This window comes from Rhineura floridana, chromosome 4, assembly GCF_030035675.1.
Source record: "Rhineura floridana isolate rRhiFlo1 chromosome 4, rRhiFlo1.hap2, whole genome shotgun sequence".
NCBI lineage: Eukaryota > Metazoa > Chordata > Lepidosauria > Squamata > Rhineuridae > Rhineura > Rhineura floridana.
In genome coordinates, this window is record NC_084483.1 from 206,768,000 (window position 1) to 206,783,857 (window position 15,858).

The 15,858-nt window shown below is 44.4% G+C and overlaps 1 protein-coding gene across 10 annotated transcripts in view; it reads right to left on the reverse strand.

Annotated features, from left to right (window-relative positions):
* The window catches only part of NCOA1 (nuclear receptor coactivator 1), a 393,348-nt gene that overhangs the window by 31,255 nt on the left and 346,235 nt on the right, over positions 1-15,858 (reverse strand). For all 10 annotated transcript variants that reach the window (XM_061625852.1, XM_061625854.1, XM_061625846.1 and 7 more), the window contains one exon: positions 2,629-2,797. In XM_061625852.1, the coding sequence (XP_061481836.1) occupies positions 2,629-2,797 (169 nt within the window). The remainder of the gene's footprint in view (positions 1-2,628; positions 2,798-15,858) is intronic.

Consider the following 15,858-nt stretch of genomic DNA (forward strand, 5'->3'; position numbering starts at 1 on the left):
GGCCCATTCCAACAAAACAAGGCAAAACAGGAAACTGATCACCAATCAATGGTACTGACCAACTAGTCAAAAAAGCTTTCTGTATCATTGATGTTCCTGCATCTCCTCCAAGGAAATCAGCCCAGTCAAATCATACCACTGCCTTCTGGATGGCCTTATAGCTGGGTTCCCTGAAGGCATTTGAATCTTCTGAATAAGAATGTTCAGTATGCAAGCCACAAGCTTGAGTGAAAAGCAGCTGTCTGATGTTTGCACTGGGAATTTATCAGAGAGGTGACGGAACAAGTGGTGTAATTTGGGATTTGACAGTACTCTTTCAAAGCTTCTGACTTTGGGAAGGCAAAATCTGCTTCTTTGATGTTTCTTGTATGTGTGTAGTTCTCATTTACAAACCTCACTAGGGGTCAAGAATCTCCTCTCTTGACTTTTAAGCCTCTATTTTAGGTGCTTCTTAACAATTACAGAATCAAGTGAATGAATCCTTCTTTCTCTGCAATAAGTCTCTTTAATGGTTTAGAGCCAACGTGATGACCTTGGATTGCAACTCCCATCAGCATCCCTGACTCTTGGCCTGGCTGGCTAGGGCTGATGGGAATTGCAGTCCAACAACAAATGGAGGGCACCACATTGCCAGCAGCCTGGTTTAGAGCTACTGGAAATTGTCTGAAGGGAGGGTGGCGGTAAAAGTGGAGATGTGGCACAACAAAGTTGGCCCTGAACAAACTTATGCACAGTCCAGGGTTGTAAAGAGCTGCTTGACTGGTTGCCAATGGCAAGTAAGGATTTGATTCCTTCTACCTGACAAGGCAACGAGGCATGGCCAAAGCCCGTTTCTTGATGCTTTAAGGCTACCGTGGAGGCTAGTAAATATGCTCCTGGGCTACTTTATCTGTCAGTCATTCCCGCTGTGTTCATCGGTCCTTATTCTCCCAAGTGACTGTGCTCAGGTTTGCAACCTTATGCTCATTTCACATGGTCAGATTACGGTGGTGAGCAGATGGATTATAGTAGATCAACAGATGTTTCATCACAGTCCAACTTAAGAAGAGCTTTGCTGGATCAGATGAAAAAGGCCCCCCCACAGGCTAGCATGCTGCTTCCCAGAGCAGACAGGCAGATGCCTCCAAGAAACCTCCCAGCCAGGCACAAGGGCAAGCGTTCATCAGGCACATACTACCTCTGAACACTGAGGCTTCCAAGAGCCATCATAACTATCAGCTACCGACAGACTTTTCGTTGCCTTTCTTCCATGAATTTGTCCAATCCCCTTTTAATGCCATCTAAACTGCTAGCCATCGCCACATCTTGTGCCAATGGATTCTGTAAATCAGTTATGCATTTGTCTGTCCCAAACCTTGATCTTCAATCCAGTCCACGATTACCACTCAGCTGTTAGAGTCTTCAGGAGGAGAGAATCTTTGGCAAGCTAAGGACAGGCTTGAGAGATTAATGGGCTGGAATTCAGTGGAGAGGTGACAAGACATTTCTTGTGGAATTGCAATGATCCAAAAATGGGTTCAGCAGTGGCATAGGGCTGCCAGCTGGGCTGTCAGAAAAACTTATTGTCCATCATGTGCCGGCCTCAAGCCCACGTTGACTTGAACTGCATAAATTGCCACACCAATTTGGCTGTCTGATATTTGTGTGCGTCTTCCAGTGGAACACAAGGCTTTCACAGAACGGCAGTGTTTTCCCCTGGTGAAGTCTCAAACAGCAGAAGACAAGGAAGGAATTGCTGATTTGGGTGCAGGGGGCATGTTCCTTCCTTCTCAGCAGCATCCATCAAAGGACATTAAAGGAAGATTATGCAAACTTCTCTTCCTGGTCAAGTTACCCACTTCATGCATATGGTGAAGTAAGCTTTTGCCTTCCCATTGCAATAAATTAGTAAATCTTGAAGATGAAATGGCACTTATTTAGCTTCTTAAAGTGACCAAAAATAGACATAGGACTCTAGTTGACACCTTAACATCAGCCAGACAAATAGCCAAGTTCCTGCCTTGGGATCTGGGTTATGGAACCTCGAGCCCACGTGTGAGAAACTGGGAGGGCCCACGCTAAATGTCACCAAATCAAGCTTGCTTTCACAAAGGGGTGGGGATGATTACAGAATCCGGAAGGGAAATTTTCAGTGTCTACTTGTTCTCAACCAAAGCAGGCATACAGCAGTGAATGCAATGAAGCTAGGCTCTAGTCCAGCCTTTCCCAACCAGTGTGCCGCCAGAAGTTGTTGGACCACAACTCCCATCAGCCTCAGCCAGCATTACCAATGGTCAGGAAAGATGAGAATTGCGGTCCAACAACATCTGGAGGCACACTGGTTGGGAAAGGCTGCTCTAGTCTATCAAATACAGTATGAACAGCATGGATTAAAAGCATGTCCAAAAGAGGCTGCCTGCATCCCATATGTTTACAGTACATGATTTCCCCCACAGAATCTTGGGAACTATAGTTTACCCCTTACAGAGCTACAATACACAGCACCGTTAACTACACTTCTCAGGATTCTTTGGGGGATGCCATGTGCTTTAAATGCATGCTGTGCGCACAGCCACATCGAGAGCAGGTCCAGCCTGGGGTGGGGGGATAGAAAGGAAAGAAACTCTCCCTAGGAGAAGTAGTACATACAGCTCATCCCTGTGGGAGTTCTTGCCGCGGTACTCGGCTGGAGGGACGGGGAGAGGATCTCTGACTTGATGGCAATGCCACCACTTTCAGTTGACTCTGATCCACACAGGCCTGGCGGCAACTGGGATTTCTCCAGCGACGGCAGAATCTGGTCAAGGTCAGACGCAAACTGAAGGAAGAAAGAAAGGCCACAGGTCAGCTGCTGAGCCTTTGAGGGACAGCCTCAAGTGTAGCAAGAAACCAACGTCAACCCTTCTGTTCTGGGCTTGATGCTACAGCCACCTCAGTGCTCTACTTCTGTCTCTTGCTTGTTGCTAGCAGTGCTGCAGACACTCACAAAAAGGCCCTATAAAGAACCCTCCAAATGGCAAAACAGTGGCAACGTGATAATCCTGCCACAGAAGTGCTACCATGGGAGGGGGAAAACTATTATATTTATTTAGACAATTTTTAGCCTATGTTCCAGTAGAAAATTCTCAGAATGGCAGGCAAATTACAATAAATCTATTGCTGCTATTTCATTCTTCTTCTGGAAGGATTTGAGTACGTAAAAGCTGTTATTTATTTATTTATTTATTAAACTTCTACTCTGCCCTTCCTCCCAGAAGAAGCCCAGGGAGGTAAACAAAGGACAAAACACTAAAAACATAAAAAAACCCTCAAAAACAAAACATCCTAAAAACATCTTTTAAAAAATCTTTAAAAACATCTTAAAATGCAGGTCCAACACAGATGCAGAATGGGATAAAGGTCTCTACTTAAAAGGCTTGTTGAAAGAGAAAGGTCTTCAATAGGTGCTGAAAAAATAACAGAGATGGCACCTGTCTAATACTTAAGCGAAGGGAATTCCAAAGGGTAGGTGCCACTACATTAAAGGTCCACTTCCTATGTTTTGCACAACAGACCTCCTGATAAGATGGTATCTGCAGGAGGCCCTCACCTGCAGAGCGCAGTGATCAACTGGGTATATAAGGGGTAAGACAATCTTTCAGGTATCCTGGTCCCAAGCTGTATAGGGCTTTGTACACCAAAACTAGAACCTTGAACTTGGCCCAGTAGCTGATGGGCAGCCAGTGCAATTCTTTCAGCAGTGGGGTAACATGTTGGCAATACCATGCCCCAGTGAGCAATGCATGGACAACAGTGGTCAGGCTATCCTGGTCCAGAAACAGCCACAGCTGTCTTACCAGCCGAAGTTGGTAAAAGGCATTCCTAGCCACTAAGGTCACCTGGGCCTCTAGCAATAAAGATGGATCCAGGAGCTACGAACATCCTCTTTCAGAGGGAGTACAACTCCAACCAAAGCAGGCAACTGGCCAGTTATCTGGACTCGGGAACCACCTACCCACAGCATCTCAGTCTTGCTACAATTCAGTCAGTTTATTGGCCCTCATCCAGCCCATCACCGAGTCCAGGTACTGGTCCAGGTTTGCACAGGCTCTTCCAATTCAGATGTTACAGAGAAATAGAGCTGGATGTCATCAGTGTACTGCTGACACCTCGCCCCAAATCTCCTGATGTCTGCTCTCAAGGGCTTCATATAGATATTAAACAGCATGGGGGACAAGATGGTACCCTGCGGCACCCCACAGACAACTGCCAGGGAGCTGAAAAGCAATCATCCAATGTTATTCTCTGAAACAAATGCTGAAGATAGCATTGGAACCACCATAAAACAGTCCCTCCAATACCCATCTCACCAAGTCATCTAGAAGGATACCATGGTCAATGGTATCAAAAGCCACTGAGAGATCAAGTAAGAACAACAGGGTCGCACTCCCCCTTTCCTTCTCCTGATAAAGGTCATCCATCAGGGCAACCAAGGCCGATTCAGTCCCATAACCAGGTCTGAACCCAGACTGGAATGGGTCAAGATAATCTGTTTCATCCAAGAGTATTTGCAATTCCTGTGCCACAACCCTTTCAATCACCTTCCCTAAAAAGGGGGGTATTTGCGACCGGGCAGCAGTTGTCACAAACCAATGGATCCAAGGTGGACTTTTTTAGTAGCTTCTTTCAGGTTGGCTGGGATCACTCCGTCTCGTAAGGTGCATTAACCATGCCCTGGAACCGCTCGGTCATACTCCCTAGGCAAGGTTTAATAAGCCAAGAAGAGTAAGGTTTGAGAGGACACGTTGCTGGCCACATTGTCTCAAGCACCGTGTCCATGTCATCAGGCCATTCCAACTGAAACTGATCCCAAAAAGTTGCAGCAGACATTGCACTGGACACCTTACTGGGGATTACAGTAGATGTGGATGGGCCGTCAAGATTGCCACATACAAAACCAAACCAAAAAAAGATAAAAGGACAGATAAAACAGCCAATAAAACCCCCCAATAAAATCCAGAACAGCAATGCTATATGATAAAAACAGTAATAAGATAAGCTGAAATGTCTGGGTACATTTAAAGAAAACTCCCTTCACCTGACACCTAAAGGACAACAGGGCTGAGGCCAGACAACCTTCCCTGGGGTGGGCATTCCATATACAAACATGACCACATACATGTTTTTAAAGATGTTTTGTTTTAATGTATTTTAAAGTCTGTTTTTATGATGTTTTAAAGTGTTTTTAGTGCTTCTGTTTGACACCCTGGGCTCCTGCTGGGAGGAAGGGCGGGATATAAATCAAATAATAAATAAATAAATATAATTAAATAAATACAAGGCCGCCTTCCCCAGTCACTACATGCCTAACCTTGGAGGAATGAGGACACCTGCAGAAGGGCCCCAGGTGAGGGTTTGGACAGCCTCAAGTAGCACATCATTATTCTGTACCTTTTCCTGCCTCTTCTGCATCCTTGGCTGCTGTTGGGGTTGGTGGGTGAGGAAGTAGCTTAACAATATCAGGACATGTGTCAAAAGTCAACCTTGAAATGTCAGTTTGCAAAAGTTAATGGCCTACCATTTTCTTTGTAGTTCACCTGTTTTCACATATACCTACGCTAGTCTAGCATATCCTTAAGATATACACTGAACACCTCAACTGTTGTAACTTATGTTTTGGTACCTACTGAAGACATTTTTGTTTAAGAAGGTTTTCTGTGAGAGGTAATAGTCACTTATGGAACAACTACACGCCAGAAGAAATTGCTTTATTGTTTCTAGAATTTGCAAAAGCGGTTTTATTGTTTTTAGAAGTTATGTTTTTGTGTTTTATCTTGTACACTGCTTTGCCGGCTTTATGCTATGGAGCAGCCTATCAATTTGTTAAATAAATAAAACAAACCTTCCCCTACCTGGTTACCTAGAGGTGATACTTACTTGCCTCCAGCAACCTGGTGAGTGCCTATCTGCAGCACATGAAGCTACTTCCTGAATCCATCAGTTCATGGCTTCAGACACAGGTAGGTCCTTGACTATTAAGAGCCTTGTTACAGGAGATAGTATGGAGGGACTGAACCTGGGGGCTTGTGTGTGCAAAACAGGTGCTCTGCTTGCAAGCCAGAAACATTACTGGAGAAAGGGGTCAGGGCAGGGTGAGACTGAACCCACGTTTCTTACAACTTGTAGTTTTGCCCCGGGATGCATGTACACACCACACAGGCCATCATGCTTCCCATCTTTTCACCCCTCAGTGCTCCAGGGAAAACACTGCTCCCTGCTGGTGGGCCGTTCCTTCTACCCCAAGGACCTGCTTTATCTCCTGTCACCCTCCCACTGCTGCTTCTCGCTGTGAATTTGTCTGAGTCCTGTTGCTCAGGAATGCTGGATTCTTTACAACCTCCACCTTACTTTAGGAACATAGGAAACTGCTTTATACAGACCATTGGTCCATCTGGCTCAGTGTTGTCTACACTGACTGGCAGCGGCTCTTGAGCTTTTCAGACATGAGTTTCCCCCAGCCCTATCCAGAGATGCTAGGGAATGAACTTGAACACCTTCTGCATGCAAAACAGATGCTATGCTACTGAACTACAATCCTGCCTCTTTGTTTTTGAAAGCTTCTCTGCAAGCATTAATTTTATTTCAAACAATTATTTTTTCAAAAAAACTATCTGGGAAGTTCTGTACTGGAGGTTGGAAGCTGTTTTGTATCCAACCCTTTCGATGTAGTCCAAAGAACCAGCACTGATTTGATGTTTACCTGGATAGGAAATAACAGCCTCCAAATGAACTAGACAAAAATTGTTTCCTTAATGGTGTTAAATGGAGGAAAAGGGGGCTGTAGAGAAACTGGACCTGCAGTGACAACCACAATGTCCGAAGTTACTAGGCGGGTTCTGTACTTTAGCAGTGCCCTGGAGTGTTGCAGGTACGCACAGTGCCTGGTGGAATCAGATTAAGTCCACCATCATAATGCAACAGAGAAAAAGTGAGGGTGCTCATTACATTCTGCTTGATCCAGAAAGTGATAGCACATCGGAGACTAAAAAAAAAAAAGTGAACATCCAGAAACATTCTGAGAGGGAAAATATTGGCAAGGTGAGATGAGCTTACTTTGAGCAGAGACTGTTCCAGTTTGGAAACAAGACATTTCAACTCTCACACCCACATACCAAGATGTTTGAAAGGCTGACTCAGTCTCTCTCTCTCTCTCTCTCTCTCTCTCACACACACACACACACACACACACACACACACACACACACTCACACACACACACACACACTCACACACACACTCACACACTCACACTCTCACACACACACACACACACACACAATTTGCCTGCTGAGCAACTGTGAACATGTCCACTGGCTGCAGTTTTGCACCCACCATGCTCAGGGAAACGTATGCGTGCGTTCCGTTAACTACATTCAGGAAAAATATTATATTGCTTGCTCCTTCTATATCTGGACATTTCCGCTGAGGCCAACGGAGCCTAACTTAACAATACACACAGAGGCATGTAATGAACCCCTTTTTAAAAAAAAAAAAAAGAAGAGAAAAAGGACAGTTCAGAGCAGAGGAGCGGTGGGGAGAAGTGCTTCTTTGCTTCTCCACTCCAAGTGCATGCTTGTAAGGATGTACATGCATATGGAACCTCCACAGTAAAAAAACAAGGTTTGGGGGAGCAATTTGGAATAGAGAGGTAGAAACTGAGGAACGGTTAAATATCTCTCTTCCACACTAAATCATTTCCACTCCCACCCTGAAAGCAACTTCTCCTCAGAAACATTGTCTGAAATCCTGCCAGTCAGTGTGCATGTAGACAGTACTGAGCTGGGGGGACCAGGAGTCTAATGCAGTACAAGCAGGGGTGCCAACAGGATTTCCTGGGCCCAGTATACTGTGTGTAAACTGGGACCCTGACATTCCCACCCTCCCAACTTCTGGCAATCTATTGGCAAGAACACTAGCCCTGGGCTCCTACTGGGAGGAAGGGCAGGATATAAGTAAAATGAATGAATAAATAAATATATAATCAATATGAACAGCTATTTGAACCCACAGTCTTGATTTAAGGTGTATTTTTTTAACAGAATTTTAATCTGCCTTTCAGAGTTCTTGTCCTCACTAAGCATTTTACAACAGTTATAAATACCATATATAATGAGTAAGTAACATTTAAACATTAAATTAATATTAAAAAGATAGGGGCAGCTAAAAAAAAGTGTGCTTGACTTGACTGACTGAACTAACACAGGCTTGATTGACTGAACTAACTCTTAACCTAACCCACCTCACAGGGTTGTTGCAAAGATGTGAGAGGGAGGACCCAGGAAGAAAAACCAGGTGCAAATATATGTCATAGTCACAGATCATGCTAGTGCAAAAAACATGCACAAAGGCAGCCTCCCACCAATTGCTTTAACTGCAACATTCCACAGTTCTGATATTTTACAGCAAAATACCAAAACAAAACCCAACTTGCGCACACACACACATACACTCTAAGCACATGCAGCTTGACTGAACCAACTCTCAGCCTAACCTACTTCACAGGACAAAGATAAAAGGGGGATTAAAAGGTCCTCATCACTGAAACTTTTTAGTGTGCATGCAGGAGCATAGATTCAGATTGGACATTAGAAGGAACTTCTTGACAGTAAGGGCAGTTGGGCAATGGAACCGACTGCCTAGGGAGGTGGTGGGATCCCCTTCGCTGGTTGTCTTCAAGCAGAGGCTGGACAGCTATCTGCGGGAGATGCTCTAGCTGTGGATTTCCTGCTGTGAGCAGGGGGTTGGACTCGATGGCCTACAAGGCCTCTTCCAACTCTATGATTCTACTAAGATCCTGCTGCAACAGTGCTGTGTGTGCTTCCCTGATCTTCTAGACCTCATGCTGAATGTACACACAGAGAGGAAGGTGGGCAAGCATGTTGCAGTACTGCTGAAAGCTATAAGCTCACTCAACGCATGTGATGTGCACACACATATACAGGATGCGATTTAACATAAGAACATAAGAACATAAGAAGAGCCTGCTGGATCAGGCCAGTGGCCCATCTAGTCCAGCATCCTGTTCTCACAGTGGCCAACCAGGTGCCTGGGGGAAGCCCGCAAGCAGGACCCGAGTGCAAGAACACTCTCCCCTCCTGAGGCTTCCGGCAACTGGTTTTCAGAAGCATGCTGCCTCTGACTAGGGTGGCATTATTTATACAACGGCATTATGATAGCGGCTGTTTTATTTTCAATACCTTTCCTAATTATCGCTAGCATGGAATTTGCCTTTTTCACAGCTGCCGCACACTGGGTCGACATTTTCATCGTGCTGTCCACTACAACCCCGAGGTCTCGCTCCTGGTCGGTCACCGCCAGTTCAGACCCCATGAGCGTATATGTGAAATTAAGATTTTTTGCTCCAATATGCATAATTTTACACTTGTTTATATTGAATTGCATTTGCCATTTTTCCGCCCATTCACTCACTTTGCAGAGGTCTTTTTGGAGCTCTTCGCAATCCCTTTTTGTTTTAACAACCCTGAACAATTTAGTGTCGTCAGCAAACTTGGCCACTTCACTGCTCACTCCTAATTCTAGGTCATTAATGAACAAGTTGAAAAGTACAGGTCCCAATACCGATCCTTGAGGGACTCCACTTTCTACAGCCCTCCATTGGCTTTGGTAGGACCGCTCACTCTCTTCTCTGGAGTGGTGGGCTAGCAGCTGAGATAGCAAGGTCAGCCTCGGAGTGAGAGGGGCTCTGCTGAGCTCGTGCAAGTGACTAACCTGTCTTGCAACTCTCGAGGAAGTGGGGCAGCAACAGCAGCAGGAATCCTTTCGAGCGCTGGGCAAATACAAACACTAAAGAAACAAGCTGGCAGCAGTCCATGATGAAGTGCTGGATCTGCCAGGATTCTCCCCTTTTACTACGAGTGCATCACTCCTCAGGAGGTGGTGGAAGCCATAAACAACTGAGTGTGATGTACTTACTTGCTCTCACTCTGGAGTGTTGGGTTAGCAGCTGAGAAGGCAGGGTCAGGCTTGGGGTGAGAAAGGCCCTACTGAGCCCCTCTTGCAAGAGCCTGATGTGCTGCCTTGCACCTTCTTCCTTACTCTGAGTGCTCCAGACCTCCTACTCCTGCCCTGCTTACTCAAGAGTTGTGTCAGGTCAGCAATGCAACAGCGGCAGGAATCCCTTGGGGGCCCCAACAATCACCATTCCTGTTGCTGCTGCTGCCAGATCAGCCTGCTTGCCTCATGCAACTCATAAGTAAGGCGGCAGCAGCTGTTCAGCAGTGTGGGCCACTCCCAAGATCCAGCCTGGTTCCCCACCCCCAGGGACTTTAAAGAGGGTTTAAAGTCACAAGTCACACCAAGGGGACTATATATGCCATACAATGCCCTTGTAATCATGTATATATAGAAATGATGACTAGACAAATCAAAATGAGAATCTGTGAACATAAAAGTTGCAAAGGTAATAGAAATTACATGCCCTTACTGTAAAACATTATATAAGTTGTGGTCATACTGAAAAGGACACAAAATTTGGACTCTTGGGAAAATTACAGAAGTAGGAAGACAACTGGAAGCAAAGCTGAAAAGAAGGGAACTTTATGGGATATATTCTTTGAAGACCATAGTGCCAAATGGACTAAATGAAGATCTGAACTGGACCCCTGTGCTGTAGCAGTTGTTTTGGCTTCCTATTTCATCTGTTCTGTGTAAAGTATGAGGTTCTATTTTTGTGAGTTGTGTTTTTGAAAACACTGAATTATCGCTCTTAAGAAATTTAATTGGTTCACAGGTGGTATTAATTGTCATGTTACTATCTTCTTCATGGTGAAATCCTCTGGTGCACTATCAAGGGTTAATGTAAACTGTTGAGCAATTCCAGTTGAGGTATGTCATGTGATCAGCAGCTGGAGGAGTCAATTCCACAGCTGTGTTGCATCTTCAGACACAGTAGTGACTATGCTTATAATAACTACAGCAATATGCCTAGTTGGTGAAACTTTGTTACTATTTCTTGAAATATGCTAACAGGAGGTTGTTATGTGTCAACGGTGAAATCTTTGCTTTACTAATTATCATGATTACTGAATTTTATTAAAATTTAATCTTAAATTGCTTTTATAGAGATTTTCCTTCTTTGAACTGTCAATATATCAGTCTTTATTCATCAAAGTAATATACAAGGGTAAGTGGGTTCACAGTATTCTAAAACAGCTGTTTTTTTGGAAATACACTCATCATGAGCGCCCTTTGTAGTATATGCCTATTAAATCACAAGGCCACTGAAGAAGACTCTCATAGAAATGCTTTTGGCTGTACTTTGTATTTCATCTTGTGTGGGCATTTATTTATTACTGTATGTAGAATTTTATTAGTGATTTTATGCTGGTTTTATAATACATGTCTATTATTTTTTGTTCCACTTCATTTTGTGCCTTATATGTGCACCTTTGCTCATTTCACAGGTCTACAGTATATTTAAACCACATACAAGCTTACTTGAAAAAAACAAAAACAAAAACTAAGAGTTTGGGCCCCCTGCTGGCCCTGGGGGCCTTAGAAATAGACTGTTTTTACCTGTCTGTGGGCGGCCCTGGGTTCAAGGCAGTTTCCAAACTAATGTTTAAACTCAGGCTGCAATCCTATGTATGCTTGCCTGGGTGTGTCCCACTGAATACAGCGGGACTTGCTTCTCAGTAAAAGTGCACAGGAGTGCATTGCATAGCTATAACAATTTGCTCGCAGATTGCAGTGATTATTTTGAACTCCATAGCATCACCTGTGTAAATGGTGATCTATAGAGGAGCTATTTAAAAGAAAGGTCTCTGCTCCCAAAGAGCTTACAACATTATTTTTTTAGTAGAGGGAGGAAAGGAAGAAAGGACGAGGTGAGCCTGGCATCAATGCTGTTCTCTTTTCGGTGACAGGTCAAGACTTTCCTCTTCTCCCAGGCATTTTATAATGTGTTTTTAATTTTTTTTTTTAAATTAAATTGTGTTTTTAAATTGTTTTTTTGTGTTTTAAAATTGGTATATTTGTTTTTATTATTTTTAATTGCTGTAAACCGCCCAGAGAGCTTTGGCTATGGGGTGGTATATAAATGTAATTAATAAGAAAGAATAACATGGGGGAGCTGAACAAATAGGCTTAGCTTCAGAAGACTAGTAAATTAACATGTAACCCATTTTTAACGTGGATCTAATATTTTATTAATAATGGGGGTGGGAGAATATCCTGCCTTCCTTTTTCTAAATTCAAGGTGATTATGGTCGAGGGAGGGTTCTGAATGCCTCCTGATTCTTTCTAGCACCTTTTTCAGAGGAAGACCCAAGATTTTCTAAAGCAATACCTGGTAGACCAAACATAACAAACCATCACATGCCTAAACGAATAAAAGCCACCTCCCCAACACCCCAAATCTTATTACATTAAAACTACATTTTGGAAAATAATGGAGTGGGGGCAACATTCCTCTTTGTAAGCAGGAAACCTGTTGAAGGGGTCTGTATAAATCAAATGCTTATGCCGCCCGACAAGATCAGCCACACAGGGCCTTCTCTCAATCCCACCAACAAAAGTAGCTAGGTTGGTGGGGACTAGAGAGAGGGCTTTTTCGGTGGCGGCCCCCACTCTCTGGAATTCCCTCCCGTTCGATCTTCGACATGCTCCTTCCCTGGATACCTTCCGCCGAGCCTTAAAAACTTGGCTGTTCGGTCAGGTCTTTGGGACTATCGGGATGGGCTAATTATATACTTAATGCCCGTTGCTATGTACTACATTTCCTGCTATTTTGTCACTGTTGATTATTTATATTTATTGTATTTACTGTATTTACTGTATTATTGTATTTTATTGAATTTAATATGTACGCCACCTAGAGTGGCTTCGGCCAGATAGGCAGCCTAAAAATTAAATTATTATTATTATTATTATTATTATTATTAATAATGCTTATAAACAAATTCTTGTTCAGGTAGTTTATGCCTTTTTTATAGACTGATATTTTAAGTTTTGCAGTACTTTTTCAACGTGTTAAACAAAAATTATTTGGAGCCAGAGTGTTTTTATCTTTGGCACTTGGTTAATGATGTGGCTCTATAATATGGCTTGTTACTTTGCAGCTCAGCTGCTGACCGCTAGAGAAGCTTCCCTGCCCCGCCCCCATTTCAGGAGGAGCTATAGGGGCAATCCGGCCAGTTTTGTATCAGGATTAGACCAGGACCTTTGGAAGCTGAGCCACAGCTGTCCTTTGCCTTTACAGAGAACAGTGGGTCGGTGTTCTTGAATTCTCAATCACAGTCATTGGTTTGAATGCTGAAGCTAAATTTTGCTGGAGTGGACTTTGGACAGAAAAAATCTCTTAATCATACTTTGTTGAGGTGATTTTTCTTTTGTTTAACCATGGAAATTTAATCATTCTTTCATCATGGTTTCCATTGCGTAGAATCATAAATTCACCGATTACTTTCCAGGCTCAATTCAAAGTGCTGGTTTTGATTTTTAAAGCTTTACATGGCTCAGGACCGCAATACCTCAAGGACTGCCTCTCCCCGTATGAACTAGACCAGGCCCTGCGGTCCTCAGCTGAGTCCCTCCTCTTGAGTGACCCACCAGAGGGATGTGCAGAAGGTGGCAACACAAGAACGGGCCTTTGCAGTGGTAGCCCCCCATCTGTGGAATGTTCTCCTCAGACAGACATGCAAGGTGCCATCCTTGGCAGTTTTTAGGCACCAGGCTAAGACCTTTGTAGCCACCCAGAACTTTGGTTATTGTTGCTTCCTGCATTGGTACTCGTCTCTTAGTGGGGTGGGCAGGACCTAGACCTTAGTAGCATATTGCTGGATGAGCATTTCATGGACTGAGTGTAGTCACTGCTTTACACTTTTTCTGGTTTAAAATTGTTTTTATGTATTGTATTTTATTTTGTTAAGTCACCCCATGACTTCATTATATAAAGCGACTGATAAATAAAATTAATGATAATGATATTATTGGAGATAGCCTTTTAGGATATCTCCTGGTGGAGCTAGAGAATTCTCAACTGATTATCGCCCAGCTTCTGCTTGAAAAACCCACCTGACTCCTAGGTAACTGGATCTATTGTTGAGTGGCTCTTATGTTCAACAGGTTTCTCTTAACGTTCAAACCAAAATCTAACTCCTTATCATTTAAGCCCATTGGATCTGGGACTGCCCCCAGGAGCACCAGAGGACAAATCATTTGGGTTGTATCCAACTAAGTCTGGCTCAGAGTAGACCCACTGAAATGAATGAACCTAGTCATGTCTATTAACTTCAATGGGTCTACTTTGAGTAGGACTAGCACTGAATACCACCCTTTTGACTTCTTCTATGGAGCAATTCTTCAGGCCTTTGAATATCCTTCTGGGGACACAGTACTCCATAAAAGACCACATCAATGCAGGATGCAGTGGAATTATTACCACCTGTTCCTTATTCATAGAATCATAGAATAGTAGAGTTGGGGCCTATAAGGCCATCAAGTCCAACCCCCTGCTCAATGCAGGAATCCAAATCAAAGCATTCCCAACAGATGGCTGTCCAGCTGCCTGTTGAAGGCCTCCAGTGTCGGAGAGCCCACTACCTCTCTAACTAATTGATTCCATTGTCGTATGGCTCTAACAGTTAGGGAGTTTTTCCTAATGTCCAGTCGACATTAGGGACATGCGAGTCGACATGCAAGGGAGAAGGGAGTCGGGATTCCTGACCCTGAAAGACCTGAGAGACTTGGGAGGCAGCTGACCAAGAGAGGAGGAGGAGCTCTGGTGAGGTAAGCAGCTCATCTGCATATTTTCTTTCCCATCAGGCTCGGCGGCGCTCTCTGTGAGGGAGAAGGGAGTCGGGATTCCTGACCCTGAAAGACCTGAGAGGCAGCTGACCAAGAGAGGAGGAGGAGCTCTGGTGAGGTAAGCAGCTCATCTGCATACTTTCTTTCCCATCAGGCTCGGCGGCACGTGGCGCGCAAATTTAAATAAAACCAAAAAACCAAACCAAAATCCATTCAACTAACTCATGGCACTCACAAGAGAAACATCAAGACTCCCACTGACAACCGAAGCCAAACGTGATTACACTTGCAGCAAGTGCAGATTGGTGGCGGTCCTAGAAGAAAAGGTCAGGGGGCTGCAGCAACACATCGACACCCTGCCCTGCAACTTGTCAGAGATGAGGACTTCCTCGATAGAACACAAGAGCAATTAAGGGAGCGACACAGGAAGAGCCTCAACAAACTCACCTGCATCAAGAGACACTGACTGCAAAGGAAGACTCCACACCCCAGAAGAAGGAAGCTCATGCAACCACCGCTCGCGGCAAAAAGAGGAGGGTGCTGGTGGTTGGACAAAATGAATCGGGAAGTCTGTTGTCTCCCTGGGGCACGCATCCGGGACGTCACTGACAACCTGCCGAGGCTCATTGGGAACCAAGATAGGTACCCCTTTCTCCTCATCCATGTGGGTACGAACGACACGGCCAGAAAAACCTTGGAACAGATCACCTTGGACTATGAGGCTCTGGGTAGGAAGGTCAAGGATTTTGGGGCGCAGGTGGTCTTCTCGTCAATTCTTCCCGTGAAGAATAGAGGACTACAAAGGGAAAGGAAGATACTGCAGGTCAACGACTGGTTACGCAAATGGTGTCGATGGGAGAGGTTTGGATTCTGGGACCATGGTCTAAGCTTCTTGGAGGGGGGACTGCTGGCAAGAGATGGGCTGCACCTCACGAGGACTGGGAAGAATCTCTTTGGCAGAAGTATGGCAAAACTCATCAAGAGGGCTTTAAACTAAAGCCTCTGGGGGATGGAGATGATAGCTTAAAGACCGATCCAAAGACAGCGGGTTGTAAACGCAAGGATTTGAAGGGT